General features: G+C 42.7%; 1 protein-coding gene across 6 annotated transcripts in view; it reads left to right on the top strand.

Annotated features, from left to right (window-relative positions):
* fmnl2a (formin-like 2a) overlaps positions 1 to 12,114 on the top strand; it is a 66,650-nt gene that overhangs the window by 16,691 nt on the left and 37,845 nt on the right. For all 6 annotated transcript variants that reach the window (XM_050048140.1, XM_050048141.1, XM_050048142.1 and 3 more), the window contains exons 2-3: positions 6,047 to 6,130; positions 10,728 to 10,808. In XM_050048140.1, the coding sequence (XP_049904097.1) occupies positions 6,047 to 6,130; positions 10,728 to 10,808 (165 nt within the window). The remainder of the gene's footprint in view (positions 1 to 6,046; positions 6,131 to 10,727; positions 10,809 to 12,114) is intronic.

Below are 12,114 nucleotides of genomic sequence, written 5' to 3'. Positions count from 1 at the left end.
TACTGTAGCTGCACCGTGGTGTGGTGAGAGGTGATCACATGCATTTCCACTGCACCTTCACATCAGAGGAAAATGCTCTGACCTGGGGTCATGTCAACCTGCTGAACCTTAACAGTCCACACTGTGTGAGTCACTTCCCTCAAACAGATGAAAGGGTTGTGTTTAAGGATCTAATACTATACAGGTTTAATGTTTGACTATATACAAATGTTAAATGTAGAATAAGTGTGCCTTTTTGGATAAGTTGTTGTGACTGACCTTACAGCATGTACAGTGAGCATAGCGCTGCATGAAATGCTGAGCACGAAAACATTTCTTTTTCCCGTGTCTTTTTATAAGTGCAACATTTTACCTGGATATAATTGTAACACTCAGAAAGGCCATGGTCCAACACACACACACACACACACACACACACACACACACACACACACACACACACACACACACACACACACCTCTTGTAAAGTCTGCAGCAATCACTTCATCACTTTTAATACCAAAAGGTTAAGGTTTATTATCTGTGCCTTTTAAGATGTGCAGCTCTTTCTTTGGATTGGTGTCTTTGTAATTAACTTGCATGGCTCTACTCTGCAAGATTTTTACACACTAAAACCAGATGGGTGAAAAATTGTGATGATAAACTGGCAAGAAGGAATACTGATACTACAGCATTAACTACCTTCTAATAATCTACATATCAAATACTAATTTTGAATACTAATTCATATAAACTTCGTGTAAGATATCACTATCTACAAACATTGGTTTTGGATTGTATGGAAGTATAACTGTATAAAATGATGGATGTAGGCACCCATTGGTTTATGGACTCCCATTTTGAAGGTTAAAGTTTGACATTTTGGCTGCCGCCATCTTGGTTTTTTTGCAGCCAGAAGTGACCGTATTAGGCAAGAGGGTGGAGCTGTGGTGATGCCACGCAGACAGCCTGTCACTCAAAGTGGCTCGCCCTTGATTATGCATAAATTCAAGCCTTAATGAAACGTAAATAGGTGGACAGGGATTACCTATATGGACAAAAACTTTTTTTGTACCAGACTTTAAACGTGTTTATTTCTGTTGTTATGTTGGCAATTTTACCAAAGGGGTTTATAGCCAGCCTCATGTGGCCTTGCAAAGAACTTCAGTTATTGGCATTTCAACGTTCGCTTCATTTTTCCCGCCCCTGGAGGTTGCCGCTTGGTTGTAAGATGACATGATGTGTTTCCTGTTTGCCATACATTGGGGAATTCCCCCATGTGTGAGCCCCAAAACTGCAGCCTGGAGTGGTTTAGAGTCTGGTGTAGGATTCATGTTTGAGCTGAAATTCACAGCTCTAGCTGTCTCTGAAGGAGTTTACTGGCCAGCAGTACAGATGTAGAACAGCTGCTGTGGAGATGAAATGTCAGATTGGAAGCGTGAAGTGAGGCTGGAGATGCACTGAAACCCCACAATTCACAGAGAGGGGTTGGTCATCCAGGACAGTAAATTCCATCATTTTCCCCCATTATCATTTTCATGTTTTTGCTGTCTGGAGGGAGTTTCTCGTGCTTTGTCATGATTTCTGAGTGTTGCTGACTGGCATGCTTTTCTCCTTGATGTTTGTTAAACTTCATCATATTCCTTTGCATGATGCTCTTATTATATTAAAGCTTCTTAGTGTGGATTCCTTCCCTCGAAACGTGACACATTTGGCATTCTGTTGTTTTGCTTTTAGGGAATAAAATCTCCACACAGCTGACATGGTGATGTCAGGCAGCTGCTATCATGCGATGTTGAGCTTGTTATAATAGCAGGTTGCACAAAGAGTAGCTACGTGAGTAAATACATGTATTTACATCCACATTTGTCCCTCGGTTACACTAGATCTTAGCTTATTTTTCCTGACTTGTTTCAGACTGAGCTTTGAATCAGTGTATCTCTAGTTACTGTGGCAGAACCATGTGATACTTTTGGACTCTGCTCAGTTTGTCTGCATGTGTGTGGGTCAAACTTGTCATAATCTCCCTAATGAGTGAAATTTAAGCGTGTGTGTATTCGCCAGGGTGGTCTGCCGTCAGGTGTTGGTGAAAAGCTGCCACACCCTCCTCAACATCAACCCATTAATACCATAGATGAGCACACACACTTGCAGGAACAGTGTGGCTGTTGGCATGGGGTAACCTGACCCCAGCGAGCTGAGTGCCTGTCACAGCTCATTAGCATTGGGATGAACTGAAAGCTGGTAGAAGTGGTTCTTTGCTTTAGTTGGAGCCTCACCAGGCAGGAAGCCCACAGCTCAGTGCACCCACAGCGACTCAGGAAAACCACCCATCCAGTCCGCAGGAGCACAGCACCTATATCCAGCACCTACATCATCACCGCAAACCCATTTGTCTCCAGGCCAACAGTTCTCTAATATCTAAACACAACTAAACAGGAGTCTAGGAACACCTTAATGATGTACCCTCCTTTACTTTCCTGTGTAATAGACTGTGGCTTTCTGTCATTTAATGCGAGCGTCTCCTCAGGTGTCAAATTGTATTTTAATGTGTTTAGGGGAGGAAAGTGGGTACTAACTCTAGTCCTCTGGTTAGCAGCCAGACTGAGTCAATAGATCCTCTCCGACTCCCAATTCCCTGCAGTCAGCACAGCAGCAATCAGCCGGCTGGCAGCATCTGCTGAATACTAATGTAATTTCCCTGCTTGCTCTCGTAGAGGAGACCTGACAGGCTGCACCCTGCGTTTGTACCAAAACCTAACTGTTGTGCTTTAAATGGAGTTTGATGCATGTATAGACACTGATAAACACTGAAAGCAAGTTGTGCTTCTATATTGGGATTTCAATTCACTTTGCAGGTTTATCGGCACACCTGTGGAGGAAATCAATTCAGCTTCATCAGTGTCTCTTTAGAAAAGCAAACTTGTTTAACTAAGGAAGGAACAGAACATAATATGATGAGTATAATGATATTATCAGCATATAAGTCTACAAACTGGTTGATCCTGACGCTTCTTTTGTTTTGTTGCTACCAGTTAACTCATTTGTATACATCTGTTGTTGTCTAAATCTTTATATTAGTCTTCCTCTCATGAGCAAGATATGTGAACGCCCTATCTCTGCCTCACGAGAAACTCTCTCTGCATTGATTTTCTTCTCCAAACGCACTCAACTCCAAAATGGATGATTTATAGATATCCGTATTATAATACACAATATAAAAAAATTCGAAGTCCAAAGCAAGTTCGGGATCAGACCACTCGATCAGTGTCGGACTCTACCCTGGTATTACTCGCTCATGGAAATAGGCTGGATCCCAGGATATTCCTCATCCATCTTCCTCTCGCTCCCCCTGCGAGCTCTGCTGGAAAATCCAGTGGAGGAAAAGTGGAGGCTTGAACACACACTGATAGATGATCCGGCCCATCGAATGCGGAGAGGAAAAGCACCCCAAGCTGAGCGGTGCTCGATGGACACATTTTTCCCCTTTTTCTACTCTTAGCAGTGGAAAAAAACTCTCACTAAAACACGTGATATCTGTTAGAACTGAAAGCTGCAAATGTAGATGCAGATGAAACACAATACACAACTAAAGGCTGTTGTTAGAGGAGGACACATCTGTACTATTTACATGTTTTGATGCTCTCACTTTGGAATTTTTCTTGTCTGTAAAAAGTGTTTATTTTTTTTAGTTTCTGGTGACATATTTGCATGCTCCCTGCTCTACATAGTGTAGGTGGCACTATTTAAGTGCTGGTTAATTGTTTCAAGGTTTTTCTAAGTCACATGAGGGCGGGGTGAATCACACAGGATAAAGAAAGAGAGTTGTGTAACAGTTTTTGGACGATTATTATTTTCATACACATGGGTCAGATTAGAATTGTCCTGAACAACACACACTTCTCAGGAAATTATTTCGAACGTCACGAAAGACAAATATCTTATTTACTGTAATCAGGAAGAGAAAGTTTGGGTGGACAGCGCAGACAATCATTCGCAGTGTCCTCCTTTACTTCAAAGCCTCTTGTTTTTCACTTTCTCTTAAATGCTCTCATTCACTCTCAGTGCACTGTCTTGGGATTGCAAGTGACTACTGGATACATGTGATGCAGTTTAGTATGGTGGGGTCAAGCTCAGTCGCCTGGTTGTCAGATTCAAAGCATTGACTCAGACAGCGGAGCTTAGATGTTTCTCCTCTCTGCCTCTGTGTCGCAACCTAACTCATTAAGGCGAGACCTCCTTTTCCCAGTTTTGTTGTAAGACTGCTCCGCTGATATTTTGGGATTGTCTCATTAGTGGCTTTTCTGTCAGGCATATATTTGGGAAACGTGTTGAAGGAAATGGAAAATATTTAGGTAAGATGTTTTAATCAGGAGGAGCTGGGTGGTTGTATCAGGGTTTGAATCCTGAACTGTCGAGGAAGAAAACACAAGAAATCTAAAAAGAGAGGAAGAAGTACGCTGGTGTCTTGATTACCTGAGACAAGGACGAGGATGGAGCACATGTGAACACTCGATCAACATGCTGTAACTTTAAAACTGATGGCCAGTTTGACAGCGTGGGATCTGAGAGAGGAAGCAACCTGTTAATTTAGGTGACCATGTGACCTTTCCCCACCAGTACCATTACACCACACTTTTCTTATTTCTCAATTTGTACATCCTCAGTTTCTTTCCTAGCCACCAGAGAGGAAATGGGGAGGCCCAAAATAGACAAGTGAGAAAAGCCCTTTGGTTAATGTGCGTCTTTTGTCACCTGCTCATTACAATGAGTATGAAGTTAATGGCCAAGTGGACCTGCATCAGTGCTTGCAATATTACTTGTGATTTTAGTGGGAATGGATATTTTATTTTCACTAAAAATAAAATAAAAATGATGATGTGGTTTTTGCTGGCGTCTGTAGCACACAAGCATGTTCCCTTACGTCTGGAATGTGATTTCCAGCCAAGTAGGACGTACTCTTGGGCCGCAATCAACCAATCACCGCCCTCTGACATCATCAGTGTGCTGCTCCTGTGCTTCTTTCAAAATTCCTTTGTGCTTCTTCAGAGCGAAGCTAGTTTTTTAAATTGACACAAACAAGCACAATTAAAATCCTCAGTAACACTGAAGAAAAACCTTATAAGCTACTGCAGGGTTAGCAAGTTAGCTTGCTAACTAGGTAGACTTTGCTAACAGATAAGCTTGCTAATAGACTAGAATATTAGTGAGCTAGCTTGCTAACTAGGTAGGCTATGCTAACAAGTTAACTTGCCAATAAGCTAAAATATGGTTAAATAACATTAAGGGTAAGGGTTACGGTTAGAGGGTTTGTGTATCCTTACTTTTAATGTTAATGAATAACATTTTAGCTTATTGGCAAGCTTACTTGTTAGCATAGCCAACCTAGTTAGCAAGCTAACTCACTAACCCTGCAGTAGCTTATAAGGTTTTTGCTCAATGTTACTGAGGATTTGTTAAACTGTACTAACTTCAATTCGGACAACTAGCTTAGCTTTGACAAAGCGCAAAGGAGCAGCACACTGATGACGTCAGGGGGCTGCGATTGGTTGATTGCAATGTTGGTCCTGGAATGTTGATACAGGAGCATGTCCTACTTGGCCAAATCATGTCGTGGTTTGTAGGCCAGGGCATCTCTGTAGCACCACAATGTTTTATTTACAATAGTATTTTGTGACGCATTTTACTTTTACCAAAAAATTGAAGCTCCTGCGATTTGGATATTGCACTTGGTATGTTGCGATTTCGAGTAATTGTACAGTCCTAGCTCTAAGTGCCCTTGTCTTGTTCTCAGTCTGTACGTACCCTGATATTGTTGGTGTAAATTGTGTTTAATGCCACCTAAAAAATGTGAAAGACCAGCTCTCTTTACACCAGGTAATTAAGTGCGAAGACACTGGCTTCTGTGTAATAATGTTAAACTATTCTGTTGCATACCTCTCCCTCCTGTGTGTGGGCTTCATTGTTTTTTAGTTAATCTGGGATGTCAGTTTTTACCAGGCTCATGCAACTGACGCTGTTTCATTATCCACATCCAATTAACTCTGACCTTTTTCTCTCTTTCAGAACTCGATGAATCTTCCTCCAGACAAAGCGCGACTGTTGCGGCAGTATGACAATGAGAAGAAGTGGGAGCTCATCTGCGATCAGGTGGGCGTCAGTTACTCGTCTGTATGATATGGTGCCATGTAGTGTTAGACAAGTCGCACTTAATGCACCGTGGCTGCATGATTACCAGACACACAAGGAAAAATATTGGAATTAATTAAGCTTAGGTGCACAGTTGTATGGCTTCACAGTGATGAGTTATTGCACTCACCCTGATCCTGCATGTACCATCTCTCTTATCTGCTGAATATGCAATCCTGGAGAACGTCTGTCCCACTGTGTGTCGTGACCACAGCACCCATGCTCCATTGCCCTACCTTTATTCTGTACACACTGCCCTGGCTTCCCTGGTCAAGTGGGTTAAGCAGCGCAGCAGGGCGCAAGCATCAGTTATCCAGTTAAAGAACTCAGTTGGTCATTGGCGTCAGTGCTGCGTGTAAGAAAATAACAGAGGCGGCACGTTGTGCAGTGAGCTGTGGTCTGAGTGCTCCACTCAGCCCTCAACCTCCGTGCCAGAGAGTTTTTCTGCCTCTCTGAGCACAGAAGAAAAACTGAGACAAGATCAAGACCACCACCCACTCAAACTGTATTGGTAGTCAGTGACCCCGAAGGGAATGGAGCCAAAGAGAGCCCACCAGGCTGCTGACCAGCAGTCAGAGATCCTCTTTCAGTTTGGAGTGGACTCTTATGTTCCCCTGTCAGAACTGAAGTGAAAATAGGTGGTTTCCCTTTTATTGTCAGTAAAGCAGTCTCCAAAAACATTGGCCAGTGATTTTGATGTCAAGCATATTGGTTGCTTGATACTTTCTCACTTCCTGAAACTACTATAGGTGTGCCCCTGCTGAACTACATAGCATCATAAATGATTTGCTGCTTGATAACATGCCAAGAAGTTGATGTTTACGATGTAAGGCAATCCATTTTTTCTTGTTGTTTGAACATTCAGACACCCAAGAATGTTGCTGAACTAGTCCTCCAATGTCTTTATTTCTCACTTGTTTTTCCAATGAGCCTATACCCATGACAGCACAGGGAGCTCTGGGAGTCAAGTATTTTCTGTGTCATAGCTACAGTGAATCTCTTTATGTAACCATGGCAACAGTGATGGAGGGAGGCAGAGAAGCAGAGACGACAGGTACATCCCCTTTGAAAAAACAGACCCCGCAGACGCAGCCGGAGGTTGAAATATTAAACATTTTTCCAGGCAATTATGGGGATTTATGAAATATGGAGGATGCTCTTGATGTGGACACAAGGTTAAAACATCCAGGGTACAAAGAAAGGGGTATGATGAACTCGTCACTGTCAAATCCTGAGACTCCTCAGAATTCGTTTGCATCTTGTGGCTTCTCCCAACCAAGAAAGTGTTCTCTACAGAAGTTCACACGGATAGGTTTTTCTTCATCCTTGAAAGCGCCCTAAACATGTCTATACACAGCGAACGGCAAAAAACTGCTTGTTAGCTGATCCCTCTTGAGTCTCTGCTCAGCTCCCCAGGTGCAGAGGGGGGAGTGAACCTCACCTCTTGAATTTAATCCAAAGCAGCTCCTTCAGACAAACTCTATAACATCCATACAACATGTTAGAGCCTGTTTATATGTTCTCCTAAAACCTCACGTGTGCTCTCAGTGATAAAGTCTGTTGCCACATGTGTTTACCGCCCTCCATTCCTCACATTTCTTCGCAGGCAACAGGATATATACAGTGCTTGTCGACACATTTATTATTTTGCACACCAGCAGATAATTCTTGCTCCAGTAGGTTTGAGCTGCCAGCTCTCTTTCCTGACGCCGCTGTCGTCTTTCCTGTTTTCATGAGACAGACACTCTCTGGCAGTGATACATGTGATGTTGCTGATAATACAGCAGTGTATCCCAGAGATTTGATCTGATATCAGTTTCTATAAACAGAGAGCAGCACGATGATGTGAACGCCCCTACGATATGCAATCCAGTACAATAGCCTTGTAGTAAATGCTACCTCTTTATGACTTTGTTTAGACTGTCAGAGAATAGTTCTTACTTTTAAGGTGTAGTTTGTCGTGCTGTTGTGTTCAGTTTAATCCCTCGTATATAGTTTAGGCTACAGAGGGCACATTTTAGAAATAAATTTACTCTTGTCTCATTTGGAAAACCCGACACCCCTCTCAGCAACAAGTTCATGGCCATTGTCTTTAAATGATAAAAGGACTTCCAGGAAAGGAATGAAGAGTAGACATGACAGGTTGAAGGTGGATGGCTGTTTAATAGCACTTTCTAGGTGGTCAGGTTGAGTCATGGGTGTGTAATTGGGACTGTCATCAGTAAATTTACTTTTTTCCAGCAAATTGCACACAGGTGCTACTGGGGTGAAATTTTCACCACCCCTGCAGAGATTCAGGGCTCAGTTTCCAGTTATGGCACCTCTGACTTGCGCAGTCCTGTGATCAGAACTGACAATTCGTCAGTGAGAAGGCATTTAGGTATCCTTGGTATCCTTGATCCTTTTTGCTGCACTTCCAACTCCCACTGGTTGGTTTGGGCACCTGAACGATGTGGGTCTGGATCCAGCCAGGACAATGAACTTCTCACTGGCAGGTGGAAAGAAAGCAGTCTGGGGACACGTCGTGTTTTAAAGAGGTGTCTGTCCCAAGATAGATGGTGAACTGGACAGAGACAAGGAACCAGAGCGGAATAGCACATCCCAGAATGGAAGAGGAAAACACCAAATTGCCATGTTGGCACAGTGTTCAGAGTATTTTTCTGATTTCAGTGGAGGTGGTCCTGTTTACAATTGGTGTAAACATGTGTCTTGGGTGATCTAATCACATGTAGACAGCTCTTAGTATGTTAGTTCACACCTGGCATTAGAATGCGTCGTCATATGCTTCTCAAGTGACACATGCATCATTTCTGTTTGACCAAATGGGTTATTTTTAACGACTGGGAGGCAGCAATGCTCCTCCTGTGTCTGGTCTGCCATCCTCATTATTGCCTGGTTGGGATGTGAATAGTCAAGTTTCTGTTGTACTGACTCTTAAGCCCAAATGTAAATCAGACAGCATGTTTCGTGTGAACTCCATCCTCCAGAATCAATTTTGCTTGTTGTTATGGGCTCTTCTTCTTTTATTGTTGTTTTGCACTTTAAAACAATGTCATTGGTGGGAGAGTAATATGTTCCACCTAGCATACACACTGCTGAATGAATGTGGTCATATGTAGCCCAGACCATCTCCAAATGTGGTCTTAGCGATCGGAACAAAAGATGCATTGAGGATGCGTTGGGAGCATTCACACTTGAACTGCTGTCCACTTGTGATCTGATCACCCTGGACATATGTTAATACCAAGTGGAAACAGGGCCTTGGTTTCATGTTAGGAGGGCCACATCCACTAGAAAACACTGCAGGGAAGTCACACCACAGAGATACCAACAACACTAACTCCTGGTATGTTAATGTGCAGCTCTCGCTGAGCTGATGATTGAATGTGTGACTTCCTGCTGTACTCTGATTCTCAAGTATCCATTGAAAATCAAGATGGATGATATATGAAAGTCAGATAGTCAGCTCTTCTAGCTAATAGCTGAAGTCAGGATATATCTTGAGTGTCTTTGCCCACATCATATGAAGAACACATTTCCTCAATGGCGTGCTCTCCAGTCTCACACTGTCTGGTGCAGTGTAGTGTGGTAAATCACTAAACAGAACCATTCATGCTGCTGTGGTGTGGCGCTCAGCCTGATCCAAATACTGTTTCCCGCTCAACACTCTGATCCAAATCCAGCACTAATCTTCTTGTATTTATGTTTAGAGCACAATCGTGACGGGATTTGACCTAAAACCTGTTCCGGGCTGTGAACTTCAGACATGTACACACACAGTCACACACATTTGGGCACAAGCCCCAGGCAGGCTTTGCTTTGTAGCTCATTAAAACTAATCATAATTATTAACAGAAAAGTCGTTTATGACCTCATGCAGCCTGAGTTACATTAAGACTCACACCTGAAGCGTTCATCTCCTTCCTGCTCTTATCTGCTTGTCCGTCAGCTGAACAAAACTATTAATAAATAAATCGCTGTTAACCTTTGAATGTTTAGCTGACAAAAGAATTGAAATATGATGACGATTCATGTTGGGGTCATGTATCAAACTCCTCCGCTTAGAGTACAGTGCAACTGTCCACACAAGGGCCATTCGTAAAGAGCACCACAGTTATCCCTAAATGGGCACAGAAGGGAGTTTTCTGAGAAGCAAAGTCATGTTAATTGCTCAGACATGTCATGTCCACTATAACAGGTTCTGTGTAATCATTGTTATTTTCTTTCCGCCTCTTAAAGTCGGACATAATCTGGGGTTCCCACCAATTGAGGAATGAGTCACAATGACTGTTATTTACTCAAAGCCTTTTCAGTTTCAATTTGATGGCTTTACAACAGGTAACTATGTACTGGCAATGTGTTCAAACTTGTGGGGGTGTGATTTTTTTAGTGTTACGTGTCATATTTAAAGAACAGAATAAAAAAAATGAAGGCTAAATTCATATTACTCTAACTGTGACTTCTGTCTTTGTTACTGTCCTTGTCTTTGTCGTCTTTCTGTCATTTCTGTTTCCTTTCTTTTGCTCATCTCACTCTTTTGTTTCTTTTTTTTTGACAGGAGCGATTCCAAGTGAAAAACCCGCCTCACACGTACCTCCAAAAGCTGAGGAGTTATCTAGACCCAGCAGTCACAAGAAAGGTGAGCGCCCCCGCTAATGTGCTATCCTGTTCCACTGCTGCAGCTTTTCCTTTTTCCCCCCTTGACCCTCTATCTCTTGTCCAGGATATCCCTACAACTGAGGAAAGATTTCACACATGGCTTCTAAAGCAGACAGCTTGGGAACTTAACAGTCAACAGTGCGACTTAATGGGAAAGGAGACAGTTGTTTATCTGAAATGCCCAGGTTTCAGAAACCTCTGCCCCAGCTGAAGTGTCATTAAGTATGACACTGAAACCTTACCCATCCCTTGTGGTGCTGTTCTGTGGCTGACAGTGCGCTCTGACCTCTCTGTGAGGAAGAGAAACAGGAAAAAAACACAACATACCTAAAGGCAGAAGAGAGAATAATGGTATTGGCAGTCAAAGACAGGGATCAGTTTGCTAATTGCTGCACTGACATTGCCTCGCAGCCTGGCAGGAGCTAACAGGAGATATCAGAACATGATACATGATAAATATGGTCTCGTGTCATCTGTTTCCCTGGCTGCTTGGAAGGGAGCAGAAGGGAGTGAGAGGAGGGGCTCCATGAAGCAAAGTATCAGCCAGCTTCTCAGGCTTTGCCAAAATGAAGTCTTTTTGGCCTGAGAGAGTTGTGGGGGCAGTGCTGGGAGACCAATCTCTGTGATAAACAAATTAACCAATAGACTGTGCCAGAATAACAACAAATCGCTGAATAATTCAATTTGCACTGACTGGAGTTAAGATTTTACATTACAATAGGGTAGCTAGAGCAACATGCACAGAGCTATAATGAGAGCAGCAAAAAGACAGCATCAGTGGCACATACAGACACAAAAACTACTACAAATCGCAGCACACAAACAGAGTTGTTAAGTTACAGTTCTCCTGCTTGATTTGATAATATAAAGAGCAAAAGTGTGTCATGCAGCACATCTTGTGTGTGACATGGTTCAGACCTGCATTATTGAAGCGCAGGACAGTGATTCCCAAATGGTGTTACCTCAGTTAGGTGGTTTTGCCAGGGGTACATGGAAAGACTATGGAGTAGCTTTACTACAGTAGAGAAAAAAAATTAATTTCCCCCTAAAAATGAATGAAGTAATTATTCTTCTTCTTCTTCTTTAATTCAAAACATTTATCCACATATTGAGTCATAACGCCTGGACAACATGTGTTGCTATCAAGCCCCCAAGAAGTGCATTGGGCTTTTGAAGCCAATTCTCCTAGTGGCCAGACAGTGTAACTACACTGTCACGTGACACCATTGGGCCCAAAAAGATGCTTTCCAATTGACTTACATGGCAAAAGAGATCTAAGTCAATCA

Source organism: Epinephelus moara, chromosome 7, assembly GCF_006386435.1.
Source record: "Epinephelus moara isolate mb chromosome 7, YSFRI_EMoa_1.0, whole genome shotgun sequence".
Classification (NCBI taxonomy): domain Eukaryota; kingdom Metazoa; phylum Chordata; class Actinopteri; order Perciformes; family Serranidae; genus Epinephelus; species Epinephelus moara.
Note: the sequence above shows the minus strand (reverse complement) of the source record. Positions and strands in the feature narration are given on the sequence as shown.